General features: G+C 34.1%; 1 protein-coding gene across 1 annotated transcript in view; it reads right to left on the bottom strand.

The window, feature by feature from the left end:
• The window catches only part of LOC112919196 (glutamate decarboxylase 1-like), a 29,194-nt gene extending 18,334 nt beyond the window's left edge, over positions 1 to 10,860 (bottom strand). The window contains exons 1-6 of the mRNA XM_025997551.2: positions 10,827 to 10,860; positions 8,120 to 8,362; positions 5,283 to 5,373; positions 2,270 to 2,382; positions 1,822 to 1,937; positions 164 to 243 (exon numbers count right to left, since the gene is read on the bottom strand). Coding sequence (XP_025853336.2) covers positions 164 to 243; positions 1,822 to 1,937; positions 2,270 to 2,382; positions 5,283 to 5,373; positions 8,120 to 8,362; positions 10,827 to 10,860 — 677 coding nt within the window. The remainder of the gene's footprint in view (positions 1 to 163; positions 244 to 1,821; positions 1,938 to 2,269; positions 2,383 to 5,282; positions 5,374 to 8,119; positions 8,363 to 10,826) is intronic.
• Between the last annotated feature and the right edge of the window lie 3,540 nt (positions 10,861 to 14,400).

Raw genomic sequence — 14,400 nt, 5'->3', positions numbered from 1 at the left:
TTTTAAGAGTAGAATAGGAAAACTTCGGCACTTCTTAATTACGGCAGCTAAAATTTATTGAAACGGGGAAAGTATTCCTTCTAAAAATTGGAATAGGAAATAGGATTTTAATCTATGAAGCATAGTGATAATAACAATTTTTGAGAATGTGTTAGAAACATACCTTTCATCACATTTTACCTCAATTACATTGTCAGTTCCAATACCAAGTATTGCTGCAGCTTTTTTTACTGAATAATGACCCTTGGGCAAAAATGAAAATAGACAAGGCATTAAATTCTCTGAAATCAATGATCATTTACACGAGTGCATTTGGACACACATACACATAGTTTTGAATGGGTTTGTGCATGTATAAACGTATATACACATGTACGGGTCTCAAGGTATATTTCTAGACCCTCATCATGACATTTGTTCAGATGAAGAAGGTTGTGACACCTCTTTTATAAGACACTGTCACACAACTCTTTGCATGCGGTAAGAGTCTGAATGTACATAGAAAGTTATGTCACTTATAAATCTAGCAACAATATTCCCCAGTGATAAAATCCTTGCAGGTTCCAGATAGCTGTAACTCTTGCATTACAGATAACGTATTTTTTTAAACCATGAGGCTTGGAGAAATGAATTGATTCTTCTGATGCCTGCAATTCTTAATTTTGAGTTTGATACCAACCTTGATTTCTTGCCTTCTAGATAGCTATTTCCTTGTGTCATGCTACCTGGTGTAAATAATATCAGTGAGATGGCGGTATTAACCATGTCAAGATATGAACTTGGACCTAGTTATTTTAGTTTCCAAGAGAAAATCAGATATATGAAAGAAAAAATGCAGAAATGTAAACCCTAACTATGCTCCATTTCAACGAAGAATGCACCAATTAAATAGGACATGATTTTTTATCTACATTATAGAATTTCAGCATATTTGCTCATTATATGCAAAAAATTATATCTCAAAAGATAAAAATGACATTTCTAACTAAGTAAGAATCTTAAGTTATGTTAAATGTTATAGCAAATGACATTAAACATGCAGCAGTGGTCTCCAACTTGATAATGTGCATATATATAACGCTAATTTGAGTTTGGTCATGGAAACATACTGCCAACACAGGGACATTTCAAAGAAAACCTGGTGTTGGCAGACAATTTAAGGTAGAATTTTCAAACTGGGACTACCATTACAAATGTTTTTTTTTTTTTTTTCAAATGTTTTAATATTACAAATGTTGCTGAGGAGAAAAGAAAAAGTTACCAAACTTATTATAGGGACAAATCATTTTTTTTTTTAAAAAGCATTGATGCTGTGCACAAGGTTGGAGCATTAAAACAAAAGGAGACATCACTGGATACACTATCAATATCAGAAACATTTGGCCAGAACATAGTCTATAAAAATAAGCCTTTTCTTTTTAACTGATTCTTTTGATCCTCACTGGAAAAATAAAATATTAATCACATTCTTCTCCTCATTCAATGATAAAGAGAATCATTAAATTAAGAGTTTAAAATTTTTATACCATGATTTTTTTGGTAAAGATATAAGGCTTTATATTTATAATCACACTTTTTGTTAGTTTCTCATATTTTGAAATTAAATTTTAATCCTGAATCATCTGTATTGCTAATCTCCGGGGCCTATATTGACTGGAAAGTTGTTTTTTCTCTTTCTCATATCAATATGCAGACCTAGACACAGAGATTACTGAATCTATATATTGTTAGAGTAAAGCTAATGTTCTCAGACTTACAATTACCTTACAGTTTATCTTAGAAGGTTCTTAAAAGTTGGAAAACTCTAGACTCGATACTTACTTGTTCAGAAACAAATAAAACAATACACGGAAGTACAGTCATGCCTTGTCTTTTTATCTCTGGATATTGTTTATAACGAGCAACTAATATACCATAGAGATTGGATATACTTCCACCTATACAAGAGAAATAGTGACTGTTAACCTAATTTCAAAAATCAGAAATATTTATTGAAATCATTACATTTTGAGAGCTTTCTGAAACTAAAATGGTGCCAAATCACCAACTTTATTTTTATTTTTAAATGTCTTTCCTTGAAAGTGTTGAGAGAAATACCAAACAACATGATTCATAACTTTTAGATTTATGGAAATTTTGTTTATAACTAACACAATGGCCTATGAACATCTATCTCCTAAAAATAATATCATTTGTTGAAACATGCTTTGAGCATCTCCTACTATATATTGTATTTAGTTTAGAGAAATTATTTCTTGCTTTTTCTTACCAGGTGCAAATATTCCATCTGCTTCTGTTTCTCCCCAGCCAATGATTTCATACATTTTCTTAAGAAGAATTGTTTCCATGACAGTAAATACAGGAGCTATTTCATAGGTAAACCTATATTACATACATAGATTTCCACTGTGAATCATATAAATTGGAAAAGGATAAATAAAATCATGTGCTATATAAGGTCATACATTTTTTGTATTCTATAGATGATTGTACAAGAAAGAGTTAAAACTTATATGCTCTAAATCACCCCTTCCAGATTAAGAATATATTCGTTCTATAAAGAAAGTATCATGTATCATGGACTCCGATGTACTGTGCAGTAACTGGGGATTTCTTTCCCACCGAAAGGAATTCTGAAAGCAAGCCTTAGCCCCTCAGTACATACACAATACTGTTATGACCAGAAAAATGCCCAGTTATGTGTGTGTGTGTGTATATATATATAAATATGTTCTGCAAAACATTGTCTGTAGTTCTAGAACTCTTTCTAACTTGCCATATATAGAGCTACAGACAATGTTTTGCAGAACATGAAATAAGTAGAAAAAGCTTTTTCTCAAAATCAATTGATAAAGATTTTCTACCTAAAGATTCTACTTTGGGCAAACAACCAAAAAAAAAAAAAAAAAAAAAAACCTTGAAACTATTATGTTTTCCAGTAGTAGCTCAAAACAAGTAGATGGTATAAGGCAAGATCCGTATGAGACTCATGAACAAGAATTGAGAGCATGGCAATGGGGACTCTCCTCTGAGTCAAACTGTGAGATTAGAGTCCCTTCCACAAAATGAAGCAGCTAAGACTAAAAAGAAGGCTAAACACTTTTGTCTATACATACCATGTACAATAAGCAATGAAGTATTTAACAGTACATTCTGAAATCAGAGTTGGTTCAGCTATTTTCAAGAAATTCTTTTATTTGTCCTCAAAAACCTTTTTAAAGACCCCTGTACATGTTCTCGTATAAAGATGTCAGTATCAGACACCAGTTTTGTGCTACTTTAGATGCTCTCAGCTTGCTCTGTCTCTAAAGCCTGTGGATACTATTCAGTCCCAGCCATTGCTGTGAGCACTTTCACTCAGACATACCCACAACCCAACAGAGAATCGCCTCCCACCTACAAGGCAGGCACTGACCTCCAGCCTAGGGGTCTCTTTTTGCATCCAGGCAGGACAAGCCATGGAATCTGCTGGGAGTGCCAGAAAAGTCCCCAGCCCTGGGGAAGTTAACATCCCATAGTGTAGTCCTTTGGCCATAAAAGACCTGGTGGGGAACAAGTGGACTGCCCTTTGAAGCAATTGTTTATAGGAGGGCACAGCATCCCAGAAGATGAAGCCTTTGCTTCTGCTTATCCTAATGGTCTCCAGGTCTAGTCTCATGTTGCTCTTCTTCCCTATCCTGACCCCCTTCACCTATCCTCAACCCTGTTCTTCAGAATGCCATGGCCTATTACCGTAGTAACATATGTGCTCTTGCTCAAGAGCTCCACACAGACATCCAGTGAGGAAACCCATTCCATATGAGAATTAAGATTCTAGTTCTAAGGGGAGCAAAGTAAGCAGCAAACCTTATATGCTGATATTTCAATCAGGCTCATTTCTGCCAGCACATGCTGTGCCAGTTTCAAGGTCTACACTACACTTCTGATCCTCTCCCAGTTCCATGGGGTAGGTATTATCATTTTCAGACAACAGAGACTCACTAAACTTGCCAGCACTGTAGACGGTAGAATTAGAACTGGAATCCAGTTATTTCCACTCTGCATGTTCCCACTAGCTCAGATTATGGTAAGAGATCTCCGTTCATTAAAAAGGAAGAACCTGAAGGTAAAGAAGACTCTGAAGTCCCTTCTCTCTGCATCTCCCATGTGTTCTTTTTACTCTATGTCTGCTTAAGCAAAGAATCTGTATTTTCCTCACATAGAGAATGATTAAGTCTCATAACAATGGGATTCTAAACAATGGAATAAGATTTATAAATTGAGTTTTCTGTAATCCATTTATATAGCAAAGAAACATATTCTCTCAAAAGATAAAGTTTTTTTCAAGTAACATATTGCTCTATGCCTATTTCAAGGGCCATAATCAAGCAATAAAAATTTTTAAAAAAATTAAAAATAGTGGCTTGTGTAAGCCATTTATGTTTGCATTTCATACCTACAAAATGCTGATCACTACCACGTACCATGCATCATTAAAACCCCAATGATAACTAAACAGTTAAAGTAAGCCTTAGTTTTTCCACACAGCAAAATAGTCTCTCCTCATAAACATTTAGTCGTTGGTTTTAAAGTTTAAATTCCTACCAGCTCTCTCTTTTGATTGCTAGTTAAATTATATTAACATTTGACACAGACTGTTCCTCTCAATTTCACACCTAATCATTTCTCTGTCCTTTTAACCTTGAAAAATAGTGCCCCCAAATTAACTTTATTTCCAAACACTGCAGCAGTAGATCTAATTTTCATATGACAACAGTTTTGCTGTGGCAAAGGTCAAATTTTTAAAGAATCACATTGGAGTTGGATTCAAATTTCCTTTAAAAGTTTACTTTCTTCACCTCTGATTAGATTTAGGTTCTAATTTATATTCAGGCAACTTCCTATACACTTGTGTGTGGGTTTCAGGCTACTGTGTGCAATGGGCTCCATGGGGTAGTGTTTAAATGATTCCAACACTGGAACTGGACTCACAGTTTGCACATTAGTAATTCAGACTAATCAACTGACTATTACTACTGACTGGGGAATTCTGATCTTGGAAGTTTCTAGAAATGGTCCAGAAGAAGGGATAAACCTCAAACATGTCGCCCAGGGAACATGCAGCAGATTCTTTGCATTTCTCTCAGGGTATAGACTACTTGTTTTTGATACAGCAAGCAAAAATATACAAACTACACCTCTAAAAAAAAACAAAATAAACAACGAAAAAAACAAACTACATCTCTATTCTTGTTTACGGGTGTCTATGAGGCTCACCCTCCTTGGCCCAGAAAGATACTCACATGTTGGTATTGGCAGTGGCGGTCAACCATTCCCCAGCAAGTCCAACCACATCTAGCCCACTGGAGAGCTGGTTAAAAAAGCGAGGATGTCCTAGAAAAAAAAAAAAAAGACAAAATTGCAAATGAGCCAAAATAAAAACAGGGCTAAAACATGGTTTAATTTGATTAGCAGTTTTTTTGTTATCAGGTATTCAGGGATCAATCACACATAAACTAATTTTTTCATTCAATAGACATTACTGAGAGCTAACGTATGCAGGGATGGTGCTCAACACTGGGGACACAGTAGGAAACAAGATAGACAGAGCCACTACTGTGTGAATCTTACTGACCAGTGGAAGAAAAGGGTATTAAATAATGACACAAATGTGTTCAATTGCAATTCCGAAAAGCACCACAAAGGAAAAGATCAGGGTGTCAGTAAGACCATTCCTCTGACTCCTAAGGTAGTCTGGGGAGCAGGAGAAGCAATCTTTAGAGAAGGCTCCTTGTAGGATGTGATCTTTCAGGTAAGATCTAAAATTTGCTTCCAGCCAAAGAGTAGAGGAGATGCATCATGGTGCAGTGGTCCAGTGCTACTGGTGCAGTAGCAAGGAGTAGCTTGTGAGAAGTCACTGAGTTGAGAAATTAGTTCTCTCCTTAACTCCATAACAGATTGTTCTTTGCACTTCTTTTAAGACCTATTTCTTTTTTTTTTTTTAAGATTTTATTTATTTATTCATGAGAGACACAGAGAGAGGCAGAGACATGGGCAGAGGGAGAAGCAGGCTCTCTAAGGGGAGGCCAATGAGGAACTTGATCCCAGGACCCCATGATCCTGACCTGAGCCAAACTCAGACGCTCAATCACTGAGCCACTGAGAGTTACCCAGGTGCCCCATTTTAGGACCTATCCTAATGATGACTTGCATCACAATTCTTTGCAAACCTCTTTTCCCTCTGGTCACTTACCCCTGTTTGCAGCACCACTCCTCCCATAGCACATGCATAGTTTTTAACGAGTAGGGGCTCAGTTAATGTTCATTAAATCGGGAGGAATGGCATGTCTGGAAGTTGTGGCTGTGTTAGAAATGCTTCTTTCTATCATTTACTTTTCGCTTTCTCAGCATCTTTGCTTTTTCCCTCCGTGCTTAGTACTGGGAAATGCAAATGGAGGGAATGGGTCCCTAGAGATTGGCCTACATTTGCAATGCTGACTAAGGGAAGGATAAAGAACTTGATTTACATCTGTCAGAGTCCTTCCCAATTGCAATGCTGTTTTTCAGAACTTCCTTTTGCTATTTTATTTCAGACTAAAACTTACTTCAACTTCACATTTTCTTTCTATGGTTGAATTTAGTCTTGAAACATGCCTTCTATTTCGGAATCCTATGAGACTTTCTTTTTGTCTTATTCAATATTTTTCTAGTTGTAAATATACTACATGTTACAGAAGTGCCTGAATAGAAGATGATATACACAGAACAGTAATTTTTATGCATATATGTAGAGAAAGTATCTACATAGTTATCCAAATATTTATAATAAATACATTTGGAAGATATAATTTAAGAACATATTTATTATAAATAGGTAGTTTTATATTTGTGCATGTACATATATACTTTCAGAGTTTAAAATATAGTTAAATATAATTGATATCATATTGAGCATGTTATTTTATAGTATGATTACACAATCATGATTTTATAATGATTAAAATTTTTTATAATGATTAAAATGATTATAATAATGATTTTTATAATGATTAAAATTCTGTGAGAAATTCCTTAGGACTTTAAATGATAACATTGCAGAGTATCCTCTCAAAGGATATCCAGTTTATATAAGATAAATATCAAAATGAGTATACTTTTTTTGGTTCTTGTTATTAAAATTAATGCAAAAATGAGCATTATTTAATATAAGTCATTTTTGTTTGTTGGCTTGTTGATGTTTGATCTGAAGATAAAATATTTGTGATGCTTAAAGTTTCTGAGTTGTCAAAAATACATTAAGTGTCTATTGGATGTCTATCAAATACAAGGCAAGTCATCATATACAAATGGTTTCCAGTTATTAAAATATACATTAAATATTTTCACAAATCACATAATAAGAAATGAATAATAAACTGGATATAGATTGTATTTGAACTCTTTTTTGTATACCTCTTTCCAAAGATTATGTTTTACATATGGAGCATGACATGTTCCAAATGTAAGTATACATTTGACTTTGGGAAAAGGTTCGATAGAGTCTATTCAAGCAGTGTTAGCTCCTGGAAATATCACTGCTTTAAGTGGTTAAGAATAAAGTTATGATACAATTAATCAGAAAATACAATTTCTAAAATTATGCACATATACATAATTATACATATAATTTTATGTCTATATATTTTATTTATGTAAAAGGATAATCAGGGAAGCCCCCGTGGCTCAGCAGTTTAGCACCGCCTTCAGCCCACGGCCTGATCCTGGAGTCCCAGAGTCCCACATAGGGCTCCCTGCATGGAGCCTGCTTCTCCCTCTGCCTGTGTCTCTGCCTCTCTCTTTCTATGTCTCTCGTGAATAAATAAAATGATTTTTTAAAAATGAGTATGACCAAATAAAATAGATAAATGGAAATAAGTAAGTTAAAATTATAATTATTTGCCATTGGGATATAACCTCCCAAACCTAAACTATTTTATTTACTTCTCTTTAATTAATAAACAATTCATACGTGATAACACCAATTTGAAAATAAACTAGACAAATGTTTTAAATAAAAATGAGTAAAACGACCATTTTCAACATACACATAAACTCAAGACTATTCAATCAGTTTCCATTTCAGACGCATCAGTTTGAATACCTGTTTTTACTCCATATTTTAAGGTATCTGTGCAGTCAACAAGTAACTGCTCCAAAGATTCAGGGTGGTCAGACAGTTCTAAGTTAAACCCATCCAAACCTTCAAGAAGTTGATGAGGATGATGAAAGTCCAGTATTTTAGTTTTAACATCAAAAGTTTTTTTGATGTAATGAAGAAGGATATTTGCCACTTGTAGCAAAAAACATTTTGTTAAATCTTTACTGTCCTTGAATGGCAACAAATCTAGAGGGGAAAAAAAAAGAGATAAACAGCCAGGTCAAGTAACTAGAGTATCAAAGAAAATGACCATGGGGATAGAGTTTTGATCATTGGAAATTAAAGTTATTAAAAGGTTATGTCAATTAACAAGCAGAATTTTCCGAAATCTTTCTCATAATCTTCATTCAAAGTCACATTGTATAAAAATTTTCATCAAAGGAAAAACAAGCCATTTTAGTTTAATGCCACTGGAGTAATTAAACCTTTAAGATCCCCAACTGGACCTTATTATATTGTCTTGTCAAAAAATGAGCTGGTAATTGTACTTTTAAAAGTAAATTAAAGCAGTGAGGGGTGCCTGGGTGGCTCAGATAGTTTTAAGTTTCTGTTTCTTGATTTTGGCTCAGGTGATCTCCTGATCTCCTGCTAGGACTGGAGACTGTTTGAGATTTTCTCTCTCTCCCTCTATTCCTCCATAAACTTTCTCTCTCTTTCTCTTAAACAAAACAAAACAGAACAAATGTTAAAGTATCATCTTAATGAAATTACAATTGCTTCAATAAATATGTAGATGACAAAGTTTTATAAAAAAGAATGAAACAAATAACATTTGTTACTAATATCCATACCTGAAGCAAAAGCATTTGATAAATCAGTCAACACATTCTCAGTCTGAGCATCTTTTGTCACATTTTTCTCAGTTGATTGAAAAGTATGATCAGATTTTTTTTTCATCTGTTTCTTATCTAAGTTAAAAAGGAAATATTTTGTCATTATTAAAACATGCTGATAACATGTATTTAGTGCTTTTATCTGTAATTAAATAGATGCTTTCAAGAAATTCATAATGATTGAAATTCTTATTTGTATTCATCCCATGCTATCTCTCTGGTGGTAGGTATACACGAGAGAGAAATATTAAAATTACTGAAATTATGTAAGTCTTTTTTATAACCATATAGAGAACAAATGATACAATTTGTGATTGTTAATTTCATGTCAGTTTAGTGTACAGGATTGGGAATTTAGTAATTAAGACCTAAAATGTTCAAATACAAATAACAATCCCTACTTCATAATAAGATCCTGCTATTAACATTTAACAATATAAAACAATTTCTACTACATATTAAGAGTCTTAAGTGCCTTGCACACTTTCATCCTCACAATAATCCTACAATATAATCCCATTTTTCCCAGTATGCAGATGAAGAAAAAAATTTAAAGAAGCAATAGTAATAATTAATACTTTTTGAGCTCATATGATGGCTTAGACACTCTTCTAAAATCTCACATGTATTGCTCTACTCAGTCCTCATAACACAGGGCTATGGAATAGATGCTATTATTATTAATAAAAATAGTTTATATGGTGGAACTAGGATTTATAGATGGATGTTTGAATCCAAAGACCATTAAGTTTAAAAATCAGTATTTAAAAATAGTAAGTACTGAGATCCCCTTCAATAAAAATATTAAACCAAACATCTAATCCAGCAAATAAGTCATTCTTAAGTATCTTTTAATGTTCTGGGCAATGTAGGGGGGAAAAGGAAGTATAAACATAATTCATAACATCAAGGTGTTTACCTATAGCTAGACTGGATAAAATATGAAGTAATCAGAAAATAATTTCTAGCTAAATTTTATTGTTTTGACTTTATGAGGTTAGTGGTATTAATTGCTTCCAGTTTTAATGGATTTTTCTTAAAATAAAATAAGCCGTTCCCTATATATTTCAGATTGCATTTTTAGACTATAGCAGAGTTAATTTGGTTTAGTTTTGATACAATGCTTAAGTATTTTAAGTGTTTATGTAAGAGATAAAAATGTCATATTAGAGCTTTTTCCATAAATAAAAACCTGATGCATGAAAAAAAACTATATAAGACAGGAATTATAGAAATGTGAGATGATTTGCAAAGCATGCAGTGTACTGAAAAACAAGTTTCCATATTACATGTTGACCCAATAGACATATATTAGTTTAATTCTTTAAACATTTTTTTTTCTCAAGGGAAATTGCTTTTTAAAGTTTCACTGCTATACACAATGAAGAATAATTAATAATGTAAATAAATGCTAAAGTAACTAAAATTTTAGAAGCAAAACTTGTTTTAAATAATTAGTGTACACAACAATTACAAGAAAATATGAAACTTTAAAAATTCTACATATGGAACACTATTATAAATGTTTATAAAGAAATTATATAAAAACCAAAAGATTTGATATATTGGCATAAGAATTATCCTCCATTAACAGTTCAACTACACATTGAACCTACAACCTAAAACTATATTATATTTATATTTAATAACAAAATTATTGTTTTAAATATATAAGACAAAGATTATTGTTTTTGTCAAAATATATGATATATGATAAATATATGTGATTAATAATCACATAAAATAAGACTTTTGACATTCTGTACTTTTTGACAAGTGATACTCAAAATCCCACTTCTCACAGAATTTCAACTTACTTGCTAGGCTGTATCCACACTCCTTGACATCCATGTTTCGTGAAAAAGTAGTATCTGCTTTAAAAGAAGACCCAGAGCCAGGGTGTGCTTTTATGTAATGGAAAAGAACCTGACCAGGAAAGGTGTGTGACTGCTGTAACTTATGACATAGAGTCTCAAAGTCCTTTTGATTGATGGCACAGAAATCTGAAGCAATTCCATTATTTGTAAAAAGGGCAGGGATACTTTTATTTGTTTAGAGAATTAAATAAAAGATGATTGTAATGTATTTGTGTTTAAACGTTATGGATTTTTAAAAGTATGACTTCATGTCAAAAAAGGAATGGGTTTCAACTTCCCTTTTGACAGTCACAACTCTTATCTGCAGGGTGAAGTGTTAGGTACTTAACATTCTAGCATAGAAATGAAAAAAATGCATGGGGGCAGGTTAATGATACAATTTACACCTTTGTAACACAGTTATTACTTTTTGCCTTTGGATTGAAAACCCTTAACATTTTAAATAATTTGAAAATACATAATGGTCATCACTTCTGAGCCTCATTTCCAACTACCCATTTTCTCCAGAATTAATCAAATGTCCACTTATCCCTTGGGATTTACAGCTATTGAAATAATGTGCTGTCAACGTTATTTATCTTTATTAAGCAAGTTTAAGCATGTTAATGAACGAGCAGGAAAACACTGATGATTCACATAATAAAATCACCTGGAATACATTATCCACTATTCTAGGCATTTGGGTGCAATTTACAAAAAGATTAAGTAACTCTTAAGTCATTCTAATAATAATGGAAAAAACATTGTGGTTTACCAAAAGCCATTTACAACTTCCAACCCAATTTGAGACAGTTACTTCAACTTCTTCATTAAGGAGTTCACTTAGAACCCATAACAAACAAAAATATATATATTTAATGATTTGAAAATCATTTCCCCCTTTCATTGCTTTCATTGGAGTTGACTGATATGATAGAAGTAGCAGAAAAGTGGGAAAATAGAATAAATGAACTCCAAGGAGTCCACAGCTGTCTTTCCATTTCTTTCAACAATCAGCAGAACTTCTTTACTCTAATAGTGTCGTGACACCCACTAAGGAAGATTGTCCTATTATCTTCATTCTGTAAAGCTGAACCCTTCCCATGTCTACTAGACTCCCTCTCATCTGTCAATAAGCCCACCCACGTTCACCCACTGCTTGTGCCATGAGTCATCCCTCACATGCCAAGTTCATCCCCCTGAAACCCCTTCCTTTCTCACACATAATAACCACCAGCACTCTGTTCAAAAAGATTCAAACAATCTCAATTCTGAGGAAATGGATTTGGAGCCGTGAAGTACCCTCTAGCTATCACTCATTTTTTTTCCTTTCATGTCCTCTCTGTGGGCAATTAAATCTGTATTTATAGACATGCTCAGGACAGAACTGACCCTCCTCAGCCCAAGGAGAAATTAATATTGTTGTTTCACCTTACCCTAATTTTATGCATTTGTAAAACACATATAAATTAGAAATTAAAACTCACCATTTGTCTCTACAAAGCATGTGAAAGCTTTCTTATATTTCACTACATTATATAGGATTAAAAAGGGGGATAAAAGGATAATACTCCTCCCTTATGATAGATAGTAATACTAACATTAACGCCTATGGATTTCTTTTACTGAACCCTTGCTGTATTGCATAAGTGCTAAATATTTTTCATACCTTGAATCCTCTTAGAAGTTCTATTATTTTGGTATTATCATTGTCTTTTTGTTTCACATCTCTTCTTACGTCAGTTCCACTATCAATAAAGAGGGCATTGTAGTAATACCTACTCATAGCTTTGTGTTATCAAAAGAGAAAATGCCTCTTAAATGCCTTAACAAGTAATTCTCTATGTCACTATTCCCCCCCCCCGCCCCCCGGCAATCCTGACAGACAAAAACAAAAAATAATTTTGAGAATGCCACTTGCTCTGACCAAGAGTTTACACTGACTTCCCAACCACTATATGATGAAGTCTTTTATTGACCATTTCCTTGTGTTAACCACCTACTACTCATTTACGGACTGCATCTCAAAAGTAAGTTCATTCACTCTTTTATTACTTCCCCTCATTATATTTTGTGAAATTTCATCTATTTTATTTTTTAAAGATTTATTTATTTATTCGTGATAGAGAGAAAGAGAGAGAGAGAGAGAGAGAGAGAGAGAGAGAGGCAGTGACACAGGAGAGAGAAGCAGGCTCCATGCCAGGAGCCCGACTTGGGACTCCATCCCAGGACCCCAGGATTGCCCCTGGGCCAAAGGCAGGCGCCAAACCGCTAAGCCACCCAGGGATCCCCAATTTTATCTATTTTAAATGCCTTCCTTCCTCCTTTCTCTCACCCCAAAGGTCACATTTCACACATATATCAAGTACTTCCTGTGTGCCAAGCACTCTTCCACGCTAAATCTGTATTAATTCATTTCATTCTCCCTGAAAGCTTATGACACAGCTGTTTGTTTTCTCTGTTTTACAGATGAAGAAGCTAAAGCACCGAGGATTCATGTTATTTGCCAAGAATCACATAGCTACTAACTGGAAGATACAGGATTCAATCCCTAGCCATTTTGGTTCCAGAATCCACTCTCTTAACCCATCCTGAATTCTACCTTAGAAGGTCCAACTCACATCTTAGTAGCTCTATAAATATTTTCTCATCTCCATCACTGAGTTGATGTGTTCCTTATTTTTCTCTAAATTGTCACATCAAATATTAGTCAATTTTTGTATAGTTTATTTGGTAGTTCGATGCATTTATTAGGAGTTGTGTCTTGGGGCACCTGGCTGGCTCAGTCAGTAGAGCATACAACTCTTGATTCCCGGGTTGTGAGTTCAAGCCCCACGTTGGGCATAGAGCTTACAGTAAATAAAAAAGAGAGAGAGAGAGAGAGAGAGAGAGAGAAGAAGCTCTGTCTTGATGTGGGAGGGGAAGTCAAAGTATACATTCAATATTGCCCTTAAGGAAGTTATGGCTTAGCAGAAAAGTGGACAGAAAACAGTGTCACATTTTAATAATGGGAAATGTGCTACATCTATAATAAGGATGATATTCATAGATTCTAGAAGAGACATGGGACAGGATGGTACAGAAAAGGTGCTCTGCAAACATGAAGCAGGAGACTAGCAGGGAAGGCCTTTCTGAAGAGGACAATATGTGAGCTTAAATGAAGGGTAAGTATCACTTACCTGCATGTTGAGGGAAGAGAACATATTCAAGGAAGAATGAAACAAATACACAAGATGTTGAGATGCCAATTGAAGAAATTAGAGAAAAACAGAGTATGGGACATCCCAGGAAACCAATGGGGAGAAGTAATCCTAGGGAGGTGGGAAGGACACATGAATGTGGTGCTTATTCGTAGAGCAATAGAAAACCAGAGAAGGGTTTGAGATGCACAATGACAGGACTGTGGTTTCCTTATGGTTGTAGAAACAATGGTGAAGGGGTGGTGGTTGAATGTAATAAATATATTAGTAAAACTCTGAGCAAGAGTTGCTTATCATCTTTGAGGTTAACAATTATAGAATATGAACATACCCCT

The sequence above is a fragment of the Vulpes vulpes genome, chromosome 5 (genome assembly GCF_048418805.1).
Source record: "Vulpes vulpes isolate BD-2025 chromosome 5, VulVul3, whole genome shotgun sequence".
NCBI lineage: Eukaryota > Metazoa > Chordata > Mammalia > Carnivora > Canidae > Vulpes > Vulpes vulpes.
Note: the sequence above shows the minus strand (reverse complement) of the source record. Positions and strands in the feature narration are given on the sequence as shown.